The sequence below is a fragment of the Mastigoproctus giganteus genome, chromosome 3 (assembly GCF_048544385.1).
Source record: "Mastigoproctus giganteus isolate SK-2022 chromosome 3, ASM4854438v1, whole genome shotgun sequence".
NCBI classification, from domain to species: domain Eukaryota; kingdom Metazoa; phylum Arthropoda; class Arachnida; order Uropygi; family Thelyphonidae; genus Mastigoproctus; species Mastigoproctus giganteus.
Window position 1 is genome coordinate 212,002,661 of NC_143577.1, and position 20,677 is coordinate 212,023,337.

The window sequence follows — 20,677 nt, forward strand, 5'->3', positions numbered from 1 at the left end:
TCCACACAGTATCGTCCTTTGTGCCATCTGAAGCGTTGGTGTGCAGCATTTCTTAAAAGAGTGCCCCACTAATGTCTCAGGGATTTTCTTCCAAGCCGCTGACACTCATTCTGCAAGTTTCGATGCTCGCCCTTTCTTTATCTTAGCAGAAGATGCCGACGGAAGGTTTTCAGTTAACGACCAGCACTCACATTCCTCCCTCAAATAGTCCTTAAATGGTCTGTTGACTGAAACGTCGAAGGGTTTCAGTTGGTTAGTTATGCCACCAGGAATAGCAACCAAGTCACTCCGCCTTTTCGGCCAGCTTATTCTTTAGCTATTCAGATAAATGTTCACGAAACGCACCAAGAACTAACATACTAGGTGGGTTACGTAGAGCACCCGAAGAGCCTCTACTGTCTTTGAGGTAAAAGGTGCACCCATTTGCAAGTATTTTATTCACTATACGCTCAGCTCGATATCGCATCCTTACTAATGGGGAATTACAAAAAATAATGCCATGGTTTCGCAGTTCCTTCCGCATCTGTGTATACAGGTCTATAGTTGTGTGTGGTGAAGGTTAGCTTGTCTGTTTGTGGACAATCCAGCACCTGCCTGTTGAGAACGGCTAACTCAAACCAGACTGAAAACGTAGTCAGAAATTCCTCCGATCTATGAAGGGATTCGAGCACAAGCCATTGTCTAGCCACTGAATCGTAGGTAAAGGTGTGTCCACAGTTATCAATTTCTCTATTTTTAAAAATTTTATTTTATTTTTTTGTGCCAAGCGCCAAAGTCCTCATAGACTAAGTCATGAGGACTTTGGCGCTTAGCACAAAAACACACTAACTGATGCCTCATAGACTAAGTCCATGAGGTATCAGTATATTGTATCTATCAATCGCATGTTTTTTTGTGGTCGATTTGTCTGCTGGCTGGATGAAAAAATGTGAGTTTCCTTGAGATAGAAACATGCAAATATCGGCAGAGACTGACTAACTCAGCCAGGCTGCGAAAAAAGTCAATAAAAATTCCTCACGCCACTGATGGCTTTCGAACCTGGGTATTTTTTCAGGGGTGTAAAGAGGACAGTAATTATATAAACTATTCTACCCATGAGTTTCGAACTTTAAAATTTCACTGTTTTCAATATTTTGAGAAGATAATAACTGTTACTTGTAGAATAATTGTGTTTGGTTGTTTTCAAGAAATTCTCCTTTTTTTTTGTATGCATCTTCTTCACCAGCCTGTGCCATTTCTCCGTTGAATCACTGGACTCCCTTAGGGGAGAGGGTAGAGAATATTTTCACCAGTTCTCACGCTGACCAGACGAGTTGGGGGATTGCATATGTTATTAGTATTAGTATTAGCAATGGCCACATCGTGCAAGGAAGCCTATGGCTTATGCTGCACCAGCCAAAAAAAAAAAAAAAAAAAATAATAATAATAAATAAATAAAAGTAAAAAAATAAAATAAAAATAATATTTATTTTTTTACTCTTATTAATAAAAGTAAAAAAATTTAATAAAAATAATAAATAAAAAAATAAATAAAATAAATAATAATAATAAGAAGAAGAAAATTTTTAAAAAAATTAATTAATAAGAGAAAAGGAAATAGAGAACCTATGCATTTTCCTCCTCCAGTTTGGAGGAAGTCTGACAGTCCTCCAGCCCGGGAAAAGTCAAAGGTCACCTTTGAATTTTCCAAAACTGTCAGCCTCTACCATCCATGTTGTTAACTTATTCCAGTAATTTATAACTCACTGGCTAAAATAAAACAAATAAAAAAGACTAAAAAGTAAAATTAAAAGAACTAAAACTAAAAAAAATAAAAGAACTAAATAAAATAGATGATGTCAGAACTGATGGTGTGTGTTAACAGTTTTGTTTTAAACGTGTATATAAAGTATATTTTAGTGTTTGTTTTAATCTATATTTGTAAATGATTTCATAATTTTTAACAAATTAAGGTTTTATATTTGTGTCGGAGTAATGGCAGCCAGTTTCAGTTTGTTTGATTACGCACTACATCATTATAATTGTCTAACAGTGATAAAATTAAGTGAATACAGTATTAATAAAACGTTATGGAAATTTTTATCTTTGTTTTTGTAAGGTGAAAATAAAAGAAGAGGAGTGGCTGAAAGCAGTGGTACCCTTAATCGATAGAGATACTGCTATCACGCCAAGAGGAGCCTTTTGCATAACTTCTGCAGGCGTCGTGCAGAATAATCCATATTTTGAAGGTTGGGTTATTTGTATTATTTTCTTCTTTAATTTTATATATATATACTAAATGAAAATATAAATGCAGCAATACATGTGTGTAAACTCATTCGGTAACGAAAAAACAAAATACTAATCCCCTGGATGATCTTGGTACATTTTCGTAAGGGAGAATGGCATCTTTATTAAATTAATTGCAAATACTTATGCCAGCTGTTTAATTATTCAAATAGATAACTTTTTTTAATGGAAATATATTTAAAACAGCTGCAAGCTTAAAAATGTGTATACTGTTGCAGTTGTAATCGTGCTGAAAAATATACACACTCAGTGATCACTGAATTGTGAACACCCCATCCGTAATGGACTATTCAGCATACCTTGCAGTACAAAAGTTGAACAGCTTCCTACGCTATGTAGTACGCTGGTGTGCAAAATTTAAGGACCAGTCAGGTTTTCACCAGTAGCTTCTTATAGGAGTGGCCTGGATATGGGAAAACCATACCAAAGGAACCTTCCAAGGTACAGAAATGATGAAGGAAACAACATCGACACAACAATTATGCTTATATCAGTTATATGCTTACAACAATTATATGCTTATTACAATAATGAGCAGCAGCCTGGAAAGCAAGGTAATGGAGATTTCCAGGACTGCTGTGAGTCATAGTGGAACAAGTAAATAGATGGGCTGTGTTAGGGTAACTAAGAGTAGGAACTTGTATGAACTTGTAGGAACATGTATACTCGCATGCACACCAATGCTAGGAGCATAGTTCATAAATTTGATGAGCTTGAGGTGCTAGTCAAGACATCAAAGGCAGATATTGTTGGGATATCAGAGATGTGGTGTCACACAGATATAAGCAGTGCAGAATTAGAATTTGGGGAGTACAATGTGTATAGGAAGGATAGACAGGACAGGAAGGAAGGAGGGGTTATACTGTTCGTTAAGAAATACATAAAATCTAAGGAAGTGCATTCATTTGATTTTGGTGGACAATGCAGTGCTGAGTCTGTTTGGTGTGAAATAAGCACTGGAAAAAGAAAAATTAGAGTAGATGTGTGTAGGTGTAGGTGTGTGAAAAGAAAAATGAGAGTATGCCTAATGAATCTGATGAGTATAATGAGAAATTGTGCAGAGAAATAGAGTGGGCCAGTAAATCAGAATGTCTTATAATGGGGAATTTTAACTTTCCAGATATTGACTGGAACTTGTGGGTTGGTCACTCACACACTAGCAAGACCTTTGTGGATTTATTGGATGACTGTTTTCTACAGCAACATGTTTGAGAGGCAACCAGAGGGAGTAATACTCTTGATATTTTAATCAGCAGTGATTATTCATGCATTAAAAATTTGCAGATAAAGGAACCACTGGGTGACAGTGATCACAATGTACTGGTGTGGGATTTACTTTAAAATGTAACTACCATCAAGGGTAAAGGAAAGGGATTTTGCTTTCATAAAGGTGACTACAGGTGTCTCAGACAGTTTTTAAATTCTGTACAGTGGGAACAACTGATGATGTTACCAACGTTGAATTCTTATTGGGAAGCCTTCAGGGACTTAATTTTGCAGGCTGCTAGGCTTTTCATTCCAACTAAGAAATACTGTTCACGGTTTAGGCCTAAATGAGTGTCAAATGAATTAATGCGGCTCGTGGGAGAGAAGAAGAATGTATGGGATGCATATAAAGTATCAGGTGACACAGAAGCCTATGGCAGGTATAAACTAGTCTGTAATCAAGTCACAAAGGAGGTTAGGCAGGTGAAGGCAGATTACGAGAAATGTTTGGCAGAGGATGCAACGAAAAACAGCAAACAGTTCTTTACTTATGTAAACTCTAGAAGAAAAGGGATGAATCAGATTTGACCACTCAACATAGATGGGTTGACTATTGATGATCATGCTCAGGTAGCTGATAAACTGAATGAGTATTTTGCATCTACATTCACACATGAGGAGTTATTCAATGAGGGGGAGTGCCAGACGTTTATCAAACGCTAACAGGGAGCTAAGTGATTTTGTAATAACTGAGAGCAAAGTGGAGGAGAAATTGTTGAAGTTAAACATAAGGAGGGCACCTGTGGTGGACGGGATCTATCCAGTTATATTAAAGGAGGCAGCAAATGAAGTAAGCAAACCCTTAGCCATAATTATGAGAGCTTCCTTGGACTCAGGGGAGGTCCATGTGCAAATGTATCACCAATTCAGAAAGGGGGTTCAAAAGGTGATACAAGTAACTACAGACCTGTTAGCTTAACTTGTGTTCCAGGGAAAATAATGGAATCACTGGATAAAGAAGAATGGCAGGATCATCTAGACAAGACTGCAGTAATAGTTAAGACACAGCATGAGTTTGTTAAAGGGAGGTCTTGTCTCACCAATTTGAATGGATACTATGATGTGGTCACAAAGGAACTGAATGCCAAAAATAATTTTGATATCATATACTTGGATTTCAGGAAAGCTTTTGATACTGTTGCACATGGAAGAGTGCTGTACAAATTGGAGAGGTATGGCTTTAAGGGTATAAAGGGATGGTTGAGTGAGAGACGACAGAGAGTGGTAATCAATGGACACTGCTCTTCGTGGACAAATGTTATTAGTGGAGTTCCACAGGGTTCGGTATTAGGCCCATTATTGTTTTCAATATTTATCAGTGATATTGATGAAGATATATATCAGGCTTAATGTCCAAGTTTGCAGAGTTGTTAACGACAGTAAACACAGTACGCTACTCCAACTGGATCTAGATAAGTTGGGAAAATGGACTGGAAAGTGGCAACTGAAGTTTAACATTGAAAAATACCAAGTACTGCATATGAGTAGCAATCACCAAAAAGAAATGTACCAACTGTGTGGTACTACACTCAGGGAAGTGGAAAGTGAAAAAAAACTGGGGGTAATTGTGCAGTCAAATGTGAAATTCGCTGAGCAGTGCAGACTAGCTACGAAGGCAGGTCATGGATTCCTGTCAATGATATATAGGAATTTTGCTAGCAGGGAGAGGGAGGTGATTATCCCGTTATACAAGGCAATGGTCAAGCGTCACACGTAGAGTACTGTGTGCAGGTCTGGAAGCCTCATTTTAGGAAGGATGTAGAGTTCCTAGAATGAGTACAAAGAAGTGCAACAAGATTGGTGAGGTGAACAAATGGGTGCTCTTACCAAGAAAGGCTTAAATTCTGCAAATTGCGGCACCTGGAGAGTAGACACCCGTGAGGTAATCTGATTGAGGTGTATAAGACCTTGAATGGGTTGAGCAAGCTGAATGCTGATGAGATTCTTCCTCTTGATCAGAATAAGAACCTGAGGGAGCACAGTTTCCAATTGAGGAAAGATAGTTGTAGAACAGATGTACGGAAATTTTCCTTTAGCCAGCGGGTAGTTGATTGTTGGAAGAGACTTCCATCTTTTGTTGTGGAAGCTAATTGCCTAAATAAATTTAAGGCTGAGCTGGACAGGCATTTGGAACGAATGGAGGGATGAAATGGAAGATGTTTTTTTTTTTTTTTTTTTGGCTGATGCTGCTTAAGCTCGCTTACTTGCATCATATGCCTCTACTATTGCTAATGCTAACAACGAAACAAAATGATACAGAGGGAATTTATTCAAAAATGGCAACATAGCAATGGCTGCCATGATACAGACGCATCACTGCCAAAGATGGAACAAAGGGAAGAGGTGGTCCTCAGTAGGAGACATGGCCACCTCTAATGTCGATGCAGACTCTGCACCACCTGTCCATACATAACTAACATTTAGAACAACAACATTGTTCTAAAATTTAGAATAATGTTGATAAGTTCCTGAGGTAACATCGTGCATTCCTCTGTTAGCGCCACCTTCACTGGTGAACATTTTCTAGTGGGTTTTGACGTGGCGCTAGGCATCTCCCCAGAGCGACCCATATGTGTTCGATGGGATTTAGTTTGGTGGAACGGGCAGGCCAATCCATACGAACAACATCCTCACTTTCCAAAAGCATATCAACAGCTGCAGCGCGATGGGCTGTGGCGTTATCATCCATAAACACGAACTGGGGGCCAATGGCACCTTGGAACAGACGCACATGGGGAAGGATAACCTCACTACAGTAGCGTTCACCGGTTACAGTACCGCTTTCCAGTATCTGGAGTTGTGTACTTCCATCCAAGATAACTCCTCCTCAGACGAGAACACTTCGACTGCCATATCGATCCCTTTCAGTGATGTTTGAGGGGTGATGCCGTGTGCCAACCTTTCGCCAGATTAGCTTACGTTCAGAATCGCTGCTGAGACTGAATCTACTCTCATCAGTAAAGATTACCTTAAGTAAAGATTTTGTGGTTGTAACCTTTAGAAATAGTGTTGGTCCTTAGGTTTTGCACACCAATATAGTAGTAGGGTTTTAGGAGTATCAGCAACTAAGGCCATATTGCTCCATGTATACGGTCTGTAAATTGCGTGTGTTCTGTGGTCGATTTTCTCCTTGTTGGAGAAAAACACCAGAATTTCCGTTAGAAAAAACATACTACCATCGCTTGAAACCGACTGCTAACCCAGCCACGTTGTGAAAAAGGCCCATAAGAATTCCTTATGTCATCGACGGGAATCGAACTGATGTCTTTTCCACCCGGTGTCGGGAGGACGGCGATTCTACCAACTGCTTCTTAGGCTAGGGCAGTAGTAATTTGCATCTAGTCGAGCAAGTCAAAGTGATAAAGCAGCAGTCATCTCTCGCCCATTGTGATTAAGGTGTAGAAACAATAGTGTCGAACGCGTCAAAGCACCTCCCGTTCTAATAAAGGTGGATGTTTGTGGTGAACGAAAGGTGCAGCGCGTTGTACGAGCTCAACGACAAGCCACTGTGCGCCGCCCACTCAGACGTATAGTGTGTAGTTTGTTCGTATCTAATGGCACCAGGGGGTTTACCTCATCTCTGCGTTGCTTTCACTGTAGGTGTACCAGTTCACTGGGAAGGCCAGAGATTTAAAAATGTATGGATTTTGTAAGTGTATTGTTGTGCATCGTTGTTCCTTTGGCCATTTATCCACCTGACCCCTGCATTGGCCCAACGTTCTCTACACTATGCCTCGTGGAGGCAGACCAGGTACCAAGTAATTTTAAGTTTTCACTCTGGCAGTTCCTGCCACCAAATTTCCTGAGATTTCAGTGGCAAGAACCTAAAAAAAAAAAAAAAAAAAAAAAATATATACTGTATATATATAATGATTTAATAGTATTGGGAAGCATTCGCTGAAAGGTTAGGCCGAGAGGGTTTTTCTTATGCAGTTAGAATTTTGACAATTTTTTAAAATTTTGACATTGTGTGGGGCGTTCGCTGGTGTTTAGCAGAGTAGGGGGAGACTGAAGACAGGGGGAAAGCCAGAAATATTGATTTAATAGGGAAGGCGACCCCAGGTCAAAGTTTTAAATTTAAATTTAGACTATGTGGAGTTACACTGTGAAAGTGAACAGAGGAGAGACTGAAGGCTGGGGAGAGGAAACAGGAAGTAAGGGGTCGTTAGAGGAGGTGACCCCTGTGGTCAGTGGGGCAGTCCCATGTTCCACCAGGAGGAAAAGGAGGGGAAGAGACAGTGAAACCATCTCCTCCCCTCCCCTCCCCAGGGAAGTGGAAAGAAAGTACTGTGCAAAAGAGCACAGGTATAGGATTTCCTGTGGCGTTGGCAGCAGAGCTGCAATGAGATCAAGTGCAGTAGAGTCAAGTCTAAGGTAGGTCTTCTATTTAAGTTCTAGTTCTTCTAAAGAGACGTCAACTTCTAGGGTTGTGGGTCATTCTTGGGACAAGTCCCGTACTTGCAGTTCAGGTTGTTGAGGTTGCGCTTGCAGTCTGTCATCAAGTTTTTGATTTTAATCTTCTTCTTCCGTTTAAAGGAGGAGAAGTCTTGGTTGGTGATATGTTTTGTCTTTGCGTTGTCATAGTCTGGTGGCATTTACTCTTTTCCTCAGTGTATGGCAAGTTGCACCCTTCTTCTAGTGAAGAGGTCCTGGGCGAATCGTTACAATGCTTTATAATCTTCTTCCGTTTCAAGGAGGAGAAATTCTCTGTCCTCTTGGAAGATATCTCACTTTTGTAATCAGAATGCATCTTAGGTCTTCATAGACGGGACAGTCAAACATAAGATGGTTCCAGTCTTCTGTCTCTACACAAGTGCAATGTGGGTTTTCTGTGAGTCTGAAGCCAGTGAGCTTTGTTTGAAGGGGCCATGCCCTGTTATTAAGTCTGTTATATGAAGACCTGGGAAGAACCATGATGGTGATTTCGGGTATACTCTATTTGTCTGTGAAAAAAAACTTGCTGGTGATCTCTCCTTTGGTGGTACCGGCCCATCTGTTTTGCCACTCCTGCAACAGGTGCCACTTCTGTATGCGTACTTTTTCTGCCTTCCTATTATTAGTGGGATCCGTTGTAAAATTCAGGAAGGTAACTGGGACTCTTTTGGAAAGGTAATAGAGCATTCCAGTTCTAACGATTTGTAGGTCTAGTGGGAGCGTTCCTGAAATTACTTGTAGGGCTGGAGTACTCACTGTACTGCAGGCGTGGGTTATGGCGCAGAGGATGGATTGCTGGGTAGAATTCAGCATTCTTCTATTTACTACTAGCGTGGTCTTATCGTACCATATGGCCGAAGCATATGAGATTGCTGGGATGAAAACGATCTTATAATAGAGTGCCAGCGTTCTCTTGATGAGGCCCCATTCTCTACATGAGACCGTGGCCACTAGGGCCAAGTAGTTCCTGATCTTCGATCTGATGTATTTAAGGTGTGGCTGAAAGGTAGTGTGCTGTCTAGGAGAATACCTAAATATTTGAGCTGTGGCGCCAATTTTATCGTGCTCTCATAAATTTTAATTTGGGGTGATCTACACAGGTCGAGAGATCCTTTAAGGAGAATGGATGAGGTTTTCGCAGGTGATATCGTGAGAAAGTTTTTTGCTGCCCAGGTTTGAAGCAGTCGAAGGGCGTAGTTGGCCAAGGTCTCAAGCTGAGCTCTTGAGTTTGCTTCCACTGTAAAGATGAGGTCGTCCGTAAAAGCCTGGGATTTGACTTCCCCCTGGTCCATCCTCAAGAATTCATCGAAAACAATGTCCAGAGCAATGGACCCAGCACATATCCCTGCGGACAGCCTCTGTAGATCTGTTTTACTATCTTCTTGTACGGGATATTGAACTCGACCTTTCTCTGTGATAGGTAATCTTTTATGGTGTTGAATAGATTTATTGGCACCCTGGCCTCCCTAAAAAAAATCAAATTATTATTTTTTTAACGTTGCCCGTAATTAAATACATTAACCCGTATTTGTGTCTGTGAATTGCGTATGTTCTATGGTTGATTTGCCTGTTTTGCTGGACGAAAAAAACCCCAGTTATTGGGGAGAAAAACCTTGCTATCTACGCCTGAGACCCACTAACTCAGCCACGGAGTGAAAAAAGCCCATTAAAGTTCCTCGCGTCATCGACGGGATTCGAACCCAGGCCTTTTTCACCCGGTGTGGGGAGGACGGTGACGATACCACTGTGCTACCCGCGCAGACACCCTGGTTTCCCTCAGCCTGCCGAGGACGCACGGCCACCAAAGTGAGTCAAACGCCCCGGCGAAGTCAAAGGAGGAAGTATTTCCTGCTGCATTCCATCGCTGCAATGAGGTTTTGAAATGCATCTATTGTGGAGAAACCTGGTTTGAACCCATATTGGTTCACCGCTGGTAGTCCGGCTGCTTCGTAGTGCTGGGAAATTCTGTTATGCAGTAATCTTTCGTATAGTTTACTCACCACTGATAGATGATCCGACAGCAGACAATCCTAGAGACACCTTCGAGTCACCACCGATCATCGTCGACGGCTATTGTAGTGGCTTCAACAACACGCTGGTTGGACACCAAAGGACTGCAAAAAAATGTGCTGGTTGGATGTGTCCAAATACCTTGTTGATTCCTTGTGCCACACACGAAGGTGTGTGGCACAAGCAATAGGAGTCCATGAACCCATTGCATGGTGCCCACTATCTAGGCAGGTGACGGTGGTTGCTTAATATGGAATATGATTTGCTGGCAAGAACTAGAACTCCTGGTGCGTATGGACTAACGTTTCACTGGTGAGGTCTGCTGGGAGCTCTTAGGAGACCATATAGATCCTGACATGTTGCATTTTTTGCCGGAAAGAAACGGGATCTTCCAAGACGACGATGAACGCTTAATGTTAATTAAGAGAAAACGCTTAATGTTAATAAACAGCGAATAATAAAAATTTAAAAAGCTTCATCACGATTTCTGTTGTACAGAATCTGAACAGGACAAGGATTTTTTTGTCCCCTCCCCGACATAGCCAAATTACAGTATGTATGTATATATAGGTTATTCGAAATTGGTTTCTATATTTATTTTTATTTATAATTTAAAAATATATCTAGCTCTCTGAAACAAATCAAGTCTCTCTTAATATTTTAAAGGACTTAATGTACAGGAAGCTAAAACCCTTACTTCGTATCAGCATCTTCGATTACCATGCCTGGCAGAAAATAGAACAGCAGAAGAAAAAGTGGCTAACAGAGCAATTGACTTTTTAGACCTCGTATCAGATGATCTGCCTGAGGGTATGTATTTCTCATTACATCTCTTCCCTTCCCTCTGCGAAGTGCCTTTTATCTTTGTTTGTCCTTCCCACCTTTGTAAATGAATTCGTACCAATATTGGGATTAATTCAAAAATTAAATGCATTATAAATTAACAACCTTCACGATTAGCAAAATTTGGGCATTTAGAAAACTCCATCATCCCCAGTCTTAGAAATTGAGTTCATATCTAGGTCGTTGATGGTGAAACTTTTTAAGTGAGTGCCGAAATTAAATCTTACTTAGTGTTAATAAGAGATAAGACTAAAAGTCTCCTGCCAGTTGTGGATCGGTGACTGGACAGCCGCATTTCTCATACATCTTTTGATTAATGGCAGTCAGTAAAAAAATATTACTTCTCCTTTTAAACAACTTACTTTAAGTCAGAGTGCATCCACAGACGTGATGTTTAACGGCATGTTAATTAATGAGATGGGTTGTTTTGGTATATTTTGACAGTTGCTTGATTTCCGAACGATATTAGTGTAATTAAGTGTTCTGTTTCTTTTATTGATTTATTAAAATTCATGGAAGAGAATATAAAAGCGAAACAGCCGATGTCTTTGAAACTACAAAGTGAGTTTAATAATCAGTTCTAAAAAAGAAGCGTATTTTTTCACATTTACAATGCCCACACATTAAAGAAAATACACTCACTGGCCAAAAAGTTAAATCTTTATTCAATATCGAGTAGGGCTATTTTTTTGCCCGAATTACTGCCTGTACACGTCATGGCATGGATTTTACTAGGTAACAGAGAGAATATATCTCTAGCTTTGATAGGCGCATCAGCAACTTGTTAGCCATATATATTATGTCTATTGCGTGTGTTTTCTGATAGATTTGCCGTTTTCTGAACCAAAAAGCAAGTTTCTGGGAGAAAAAACCATGCTACTCTCGCCTGAGACCGACTAACTCAGCCGCGTTGTGAAAAAGACCCTTTAAAAATTCCTCACGTTATCGACGGGACTCGAACTCAGGTCGTCTATTCCACCCGGTAGGAGGAGGAGGAGGAGGAGGCTGGCGATTCTGCTAATTGTGCTACCCACGAGGGCATTGTGGTTGGTTGAGAAGGTCAGACGCTCGTTCCAACATGTCCCATACATTTTCAATTGGATTCAGATCTGGAGAATTAAGCGACCAAGGTTGTTGAAAATCTTGGGAATGTTCCTCGAGCCATTCAGATACAATTTTTGCACGTGAATAGCTACGCTTTCATCATGAAAGAATCCATCACAGTCTAGGTTTTTCGAAGCATTGCACGGTGAAGTTGGTCCGATAGGATAAAGTAAAGGTATTCACTGGAGGTAACGCGACCTTCTACCGGTATGACAGGACTCAGTCTGTACCAACAGAACGGGCTTTGACACTACAACTTCCAAATGCTTAGCGGTGGACACGAGATAGTCTAGATGGATAGCTTCTTGCCACACTTTCACTCTACCATATGCTCAATAAAGTGTACTGGAGACCATACGATTCTTTTTCCACTGTTCCACAATTCAGTCTTAGTGTTGGCGGCACCACTCCAGTTGAACCTCTGGAATTTTTACAGAAAAGTGGCTTCGCATAGGCACACTACCAAATCCTTGATTTTTTTGGACAGCATCTCATGTAATGTCAATTATACAAAATGATACTGAAATTGGGTGAGCAAAATATGGTTTCTTAAATTTTTATTTGACCCATAAATAAGGACTGTACAATTGAACTTGCGAAGCTGTGATGATCATCGTGCGTTGTAGTTTTATTCCCTATTTCATAAAGTAATATAAAGAAATTTATGAAATTACCATTAAATTAATTTTTATTTGTGTGGATTATTAAGGTCTAAGATAGGAGTTCCCTCGCACGTTGTCCATTAAGGATACGTTGAGAATAAGGCTGTGTTTTGGACATCCACAGTATGGCAAAAACGCAATGAGGAAAAAAAATCTAAGACGAGTGTAGCTCCTGGATAAAGTGCTAGAAAAACAGAAGTGTAACCTTGGCAACCAAAGGTTACAAAGTGTCCGGCCAACCAAAACCAATTGGCCTTAAGTTGCTTTTCTGTAGATATTCTTTATGCATCATGTCTAACAATGCTGTCAGAAACCAAAGAATGGAAGAACTGATCAATGTTAAGTTTTGTGTGAACGGGGGTGGGGGGGAGTGGAACTCCTACTGAAAGACCGGAAGGTTACTAACTGCTTATGGGGAATGAGGCTGTGACCCTAGCACAAACATTTCGATTGTGCACTTTGTCCACCAGTCTCGAACTGGCGGACAATGTGCACAATTTACTAGCAAGTTGTTGTAATAGGGTTTTAGAAGCATCAGCACCTAAGGCCATAATGCTTCGTGAATATTGTCTGTAAATGGAGATTCCCTGTGTTGCAACGATGTTTAGAGTGTTCCCATAAAATACGGATTCTGCTTTGGATTATCAATTCCCTGGACTGTGACGACCATTTCAGTGGATGCAGCATCGCTCTCTCTACCTGCAGGTAAAATTTTATCTTTTATTTGATGTGGGAAGGCCATTTTACAAGCAAGTGAAATATATCGTCGTATCTTCCCTATGGAAACCCACGTGGTCGCCGTAGAGATAGTGTCACTGAGGCAGTGAAACCTGTAAACTGTGAAACTGGCTGGGAACGGAGTTCTCCCAGGAAACTTTTAAACTGGTCACCTCACATACAACGTCTTTATTTTAGATCCTAGCAGTTTATTTTACCTTTTACCATGTTTATCGCCAGTCTCCTTTGTTCGCCACCATATTGTTTCACTTAGCGAACCTACGTTTTTCGAGTTGGCATTAAGAAGCTTCCTGCTAATTGGCTATAAATTCTAGCTGTTTTGAACAACTTCAAAAAATAATAATAATAATAATAATAAATAAATGAGTAATAATTATAATACATGGATAAATAATAATAGGTGAATAATAATAAATAATTGATAATAAATAAAATAGTAATAATAAACAAAAATAAAATTAAAGAAAATATGTCAAAAATCGAATCTCAAACGGGAAACAGTACTCCCGTAGTTGTGCTATTGCGCCCTTCATGCAGAGCACGGCACACCTCAAGCAACCAGGAACTACTTGAAAACACCTGCCCAAACTCAGCTCTGATTAAACAGCTCAACAAACAACCAGCTAAGTTAGGCACTGATGTTTCCTCGCAACGGGATCCAAATAATAGCAATATTATTATTGATGAGGAGGTCGCGGGTGTGGACACCAATATGAATAACCCCACCCCTCCAGCTGAGCGAAAACGGCTAAAACCCAAAAAAAAGGTCAAGAAATCCACTAAAACCTGTTCTCCTTCAGCTACTCTCTGGGAGAACCTAGAAGAAGAACTGAACTCCATGCAGTCCTCACTAGATAAGGATTGCTCTCACTTGGAGAAAATTATGATCCTCAGGTCCATGATGGAATGCTGCCTTCGCTTTGAAGGAAGTAGAGTAACCAAGCCAGCTGCCCAAAAAGTTACAGGCTGCTGGGGTACCCTCGAGAAAATGTTACATGACCTAATACTACAGAATGAACAACTAATTGCAATCAATGAACAACTGAGGGAAACAAATTATACTTTGACAAAGGCCCTCAGCAGTCCAGCTTGGACCAGCCATAGCACTCAGAACTCTTTCCTCCCAGATCTGACAGCACAATCAAACCGCCAGACACGACCAGCACTTCTCCCTACACCTATCCCAGAATCAACCTATGCTGCTATGGTACAGCGGCCAAAAATTAATGCCCATCCTCCCAATCACACTGACTGCCACCTTATGGACAGTGAACCGAATATCACAGTTAATGATTATCACCAGACCAAGAACCGGGAACCAAGTGAAATGCCACAGCGCCCCCGGTCCTATTCAGATGCGCAGAGGATCCAACCAATGGCAGATAAGCTATTTGCCCCTCCCAACACCAGACAGAATAGAGAACAAAACCTAGTCATCCTTCGTGCGACCCAAGAGGGTTGCTTTACTTCAAGCGAGGCTGTCAAGGAGGTTGTTACTACCAACTTGAAACCTCAAATGAAAACCATAAAAATTAAAAGCCTCAGAAAAATCCGTAATTCTGGAATCATCATTGAGACTGCTTCCAAAAAAGATGCAGAAAACATTATTCAAATCCCACAGATAAATGAACTGGGTCTTAGCGCTGAGATACCCAAACCAAAAGGCCCATCAATTGTAATCTTCGATGTCGAAAAAGGAATTTCCAAAGATGACCTCCTTGAGGAAATATATGACAGGAACCTTGCTGATCATATCACTAGACATGAAATTCAAAGTGAACTTAAAGTCAAGTACTCCACCAAATCCAGATCGGGTACTTGTTGCAACTGGGTAGTCGAACTCTCCCCGAAGATATGGCAAATATTATTCCAACAACAACGAATATTTATTGGCTGGAGCTCTTGCCGGTTCAAGGAGCACATACCTACCATCAAGTGCTTTAAATGTCTCCGATTTGGACACACATCCCATGTCTGTGCCCGACAAGACTTCACCTGTGGCCACTGTGCTGAACGCGGACACACCTACAACAATTGTCCAAACAAACATCGAGCCCCTAACTGGGCCAATTGCAAAGCAGCAAAAATGGATCCCAATCACTCCGTCCGGGATGTCAAATGTCCAATCTATTTAAGGGTATTGAGAACCATCCATAACAAAACCGACTATGGCTGTACACCATAATCGCCATTCCACCAACGTCCTCAAAATTCTCCAACTGAATGCCCAAAGAGCTAGAAATGTTGTCGAACAAATTAGAATGAAAATGGATGAAGAAGAAATTGATATCCTTTGCGTTCAAGAGCCCTACACCCACAAGGGACGGGTACAGGGCTACCCTCGCGCTTATAGGATCATTGAGACAACCACAGATACTCCATGGGCAGCCATCATTATTAGGAATACAACAATTACAGTCACAAAGATCGACTCCTTATGCACCCCCTTTGGTGTTTGTGCACACATTATCTGCCAACAAGGCTCTCTGCACGTAGTCTCGTTGTACTGCCGACCACGAACTGATATCGCAACATATATTGAATATCTCCAGTCAGTCATAACCCTCTTACCTTCCAGCAAAATCCTAGTAACGATGGATGCCAATTGTAGATCTCGCTTGTGGCATAGCCGTGTGGATGGCCACATAGTTTCCCAGAATGGACAGCAATTAGAAGATTTCCTTTCATCTTCCCCATTTGAAGTCCTTAACAAACCACATCACCTTTCTACCTTCAGCAATACCCTGTGGGAAAGCAACATTGACGTTACGCTCGCCACACGGTCCATAGCACAAAAGTTCTCATCATGGATGGTTCATGAGGCCTGGACCACCTCAGACCACAGGGCCATCTCCTTCCATCTATCTAGACAACTTGATAGTACTCCTCCCACCTACCACGATATCATCAGATACTCCACCAAAACAGCTGACTGGAATGCCTTCAAGGACAATATAAAATCAAAGCTACAAATGGATACATCCCAACTAAACCATCTTGATCCACAGGAGCACCTCTCCCTCCTAACAAGCACACTCCAACAAGCATGTGAGAGAACTATGAAAAAACGTCAGAAGCACCTAAAGGCTGTCCCTTGGTGGTGCAGGGAACTAGAAAACCTAAGGCGGCAAGTCCACACTGCCCGAAAAGCCTTCCAGAGAGCGAGGCACTCCTGGCCTCCTGCTGAGGTCCAGGCTCTACGGGAAGCATATAGAAGAAATCGTAACGACTACACAAGCCTCATTCGGCAGAAAAAGAAAGTGTCTTGGCAGAACCTTGTGACAACCACTGGTAACGCAGATCCTTGGGGGGTCGTTTATCGCATTGTTATGAACAAGCTGCCCAGGGGAGAGATGTTAAATGCAACCCTGACTCCTGATGGCAATCCAACACACACATGGGCTGAATCCATGAATAATATTCTGAATGCCCTACTTCAGACAGATGAGAGTCCCCTCAATGATGAACAAAAGCAAATTAAACAAGACAACCAGGCCTTCTCCAACAATAAAATAGAACCTCCTTTCACCTCTGAGGAAATGAACAAAGCACTTGACAGAACAAAAATGAATAAATGCCCTGGTCATGATAATATTGAGGTTGAGGTCATCAAGAAAGCAGCAACACATCTCCCAAACCACCTATTAGCACTATTCAACAAATGCCTTGCGAAAGGAATTTTCCCTGATTCTTGGAAACAGGCAGTGCTTCGACTCATCCTAAAAGGTCCAGATAAAGATCCTACTCTACCCAAATCTTACCGCCCCATTGCTCTTCTCCCGGTCTTGGGAAAGGTAATGGAGCGGCTGCTTCAATCCAGATTATCCACCTACTACCAGACAGCCAACTTAGACTCTCCAAAGCAGTATGGCTTTAAGCCAGGATGCTCCACTGAAGATGCTATGAACAATCTGCTCAACACAGCAAACTCAACCACAGAAAAATATCTACTGGCTATTTCCATTGACTTTGCTGGTGCCTTCGATTCCATCTGGTGGCCCAGCATTGTCAGGAGATTACGTCAAATCAATATTCCACTCAACCTCTACCGCTGTCTCCAGAACTACCTCTTCAACCGCTCAGTCACTGTTCAAACAAATTTTCAGAAAACCTCCCGACCAGTTGTTAGAGGGTGTCCACAGGGCTCGGTTCTTGGGCCCTACTTCTGGAACTTGATACTAGATGAATTTCTTCTTATGGATTTGGGTCCTGTGGACTGCATGGCCTATGCAGATGACCTCATCCTCCTTATCAAAGCTGATTCTAGAACTCAGCTTGAGCAAATTGCCTCCCCTGCCTTAACGATCCTCCAAAATTGGGCAAACAACCACAAGTTAGTCATCTCTGGGGAAAAAACGAAGACAATCCTCCTCAAAGGATCCTTGGACATAAGAAGACCACCCCAAATTAAAATCTCTGGGCAGACATTGCAACTCAAAACAGAACTAAAATATCTAGGAGTAACCTTTGACTCCCGATTAACATTCTTACCTCATCTTAATTACCTCTCCAATAAAATACGTCGTTATACTGCCATGATCGTAAGAATTAGCAGAGCAGACTGGGGTTTGAAGAGGAGGACTCTCATGCTACTTTATAAAACCATCTTCTTACCAGCTGTGTGCTATGGTGCAGCCATATGGTTCCCTCGTGCCATCATTGCACGTAATAAAGCAAAGCTACATACAATTCAACGCAATATCCTACTCACTGTGACTAGAGCATGCCGCACAGTCAGTAATCCTGCCCTGCAGGTCTTAGCAGGCACTCTTCCTCTGGACCTGGAGGTTATTCGTCGCGGCCTTGCATACCGCATAAAGAGAGGAATTGCCACCACCATTCTGGATATAACACTCGATCTAGCTAATGATCCAAAAATCGAAATGAAACAGATTTACACTAAGCTCTTCCAGCATTGGCAAAGATCTTGGGAGCAAACAACCAAAGGTGAAACAACTAAAAGATTTCTTCCACAAGTTATGATAACTGCACCAAAACCTCCTCCGTGGTACTCACCAGGCCTTCACGTCTCGTTCTTCCTCACTGGTCATGGATCGTTTCGGGCCAAGCTGCATGCCCTGGGTCTCACCGATTCTCCTCTCTGCACATGCGGTGACAATGAAGACTGGATTCACCTCATGTATAATTGCCCTCTTTATGATTTACCCAGAAGTCTCCTAATTACCAAAACTGGAAATATACCCAGTGGGCAGGAACACCTCTACATAATTGACGAAACCAACTACAAAGCCTTCACTACTTTTGCCCAGACTGTATTTGAAATGCGTCAAATTCACCTACAGCAAACTGTTCAACGCACCCCCATCTTATAATGAACCCAAAACTCAATTCACAGAACATATCCTGAATGGAATCAAAGAAAACACAAACAGAATATTGATCTTTGTCATGACCTAACAGGAATCTCTCGACGTTCACAAAGGAAGCTATCTGACAAACCCACGAACCCAAAAAGGACTTTTCTACAATAGCCACAAGAACTCCAAGCAATCCTTGAGTTTCATGAATCCATGTGCCTCCTCTCATCCCCTAAGAGAAGATTATCCAAGTCCCAGTGTGGGACACTGCCCATTGCCTACAAGTCACCCTTGGATGAAGAAGATTAAATTGTTGACCCTGGGCCCCCTGCCCATTGTGGGACCCACTCACTTGCTGGCACCTCTTCTCTTCAAGGTGTATGACAATATCTGATTTTCCTACTTGTGCAGGAACTCATATAAATACTCCTCTGGGAGTGGGGCTGGCATTTGACTTTCAAATGCAGGATCATGCTATTAGGCAATCTGACTTTGTGGGTCACTTGACCTCACAACCTTTTCTCTTCTTCCTGAGGTAGGGTGGGCTCCCCCCAGGGGGGAGCCCACCCTACCTCACCCTCTCTCTTCTGCTTACCTTCTTTCTTCTCCTCAATCTCTCACCCCTTCTCCTATTTCAAAAAAAAAAAAAAATTTTTTTTTTTTTATTTATTTTTTTATCTTTATTTATTTTATTTTATTTATTTATTTTATTTTTTATTATTATTATTTTTTTTTTATTATTATTATTTTTATTTTTTTATATTATTTATTATTATTCTTTTTTATTTTATTTTATTTATTTTTTTTTTTCTCGGCCCTCCCTGGGAAGCTCAGGCTAACCCCAGGGTCGGCCAGCCAGAGTTCTCTTTCCACATACCTGGTCCGGCTCCCAGTGCCAGTGACGGTAACTAGCAGTCTGTGGTGTTCCACAGACCCTAGGCTAAGCGGCCAGATGAACAACATAACCCGCACTAAGCAAACATGAACATACACTAACATATGATATCTGGCCTTGACAGTACTGTACTGTCTTACTTCACAAGAGATTCAAATGCGGAGTTGTGCGAAAGCACCGGTGCCGCTTGTCAAAAAACACTATGTCACTATGTCACCGCATTATTAATAGATAATGAAAGATTAAAAGCTAGGGTTGAGAAATTGCAGATAAGAGCTGGATTATTTGATGATTTAATTAGAGGACAACCATTTTTGCCAGGGATAGCAGATAATCAACACCAGCTACAACAAACATATGCAGATAGAGTAAAGCAGCAAGATACTCAGACTTTGACCCATTATGAGGATGAAACCAATGTGATAAAGGAATTGCAGAGAGAGAGGGTAGGGGTATAAAAAGTAAGAAACCTAGTCAAAGTAACATAGTTATTTTGAGAGCTCAAGATGATGCTAAATTTGCAACCAGTCAGGATGTAAAAGATGTTGTTGTTAGCACTTTAAAACAGGATTTAAAAGAAGTAAAATAAGGAATTTAAGAACAATTAGAAACAAAGGATTATTGATTGAGACAGATAATAAGGAAGATTTAAGTAAAATAATTGAAGCTTTGAGTGAGAGGAGGATCAAGCAAGACGATTAAAGTGACTAATCCAAGTTTATTAGTATATGATGTGCCGAAAGAGGTGACACAAGAAGAAATTGTGAATGATTTGTATTTTAAGAACTTGAGAGACTATGGATTTTCTGAGGAGGAAGTGAAAGAGGGGATAACGTTTAGATTTAAAACTGGGAATAAAAGTAAGTTGACAAATTGGATAATTGGGATTGCACCTCAGATGTTTCAGGGTGATAGGTTATTTATAGGGCATTCATCATATAAATTTAGAAAGTTTACAATGATAACTAAATGCTTTAAATGTTTAGGATATGGACATTCTGCCAATTATTGCTCATATAAAACTGTTTCACGTGGCCATTGTGCCCAAGGAGGACATGTGTTTGTTGACTGTAATCATAAGGACAAGAGTCCTATGTGTGTTAATTGTAAGCGGAAAG

General features: G+C 41.0%; 1 protein-coding gene across 1 annotated transcript in view; it reads left to right on the forward strand.

The window, feature by feature from the left end:
• Nucleotides 1-20,677, forward strand: part of Rsph9 (Radial spoke head protein 9) — a 31,340-nt gene that overhangs the window by 7,511 nt on the left and 3,152 nt on the right. The window contains exons 3-5 of the mRNA XM_090370283.1: nt 2,099-2,228; nt 9,981-10,169; nt 10,666-10,809. Of these exons, the coding sequence (XP_090226409.1) occupies nt 2,099-2,228; nt 9,981-10,169; nt 10,666-10,809 (463 nt within the window). The remainder of the gene's footprint in view (nt 1-2,098; nt 2,229-9,980; nt 10,170-10,665; nt 10,810-20,677) is intronic.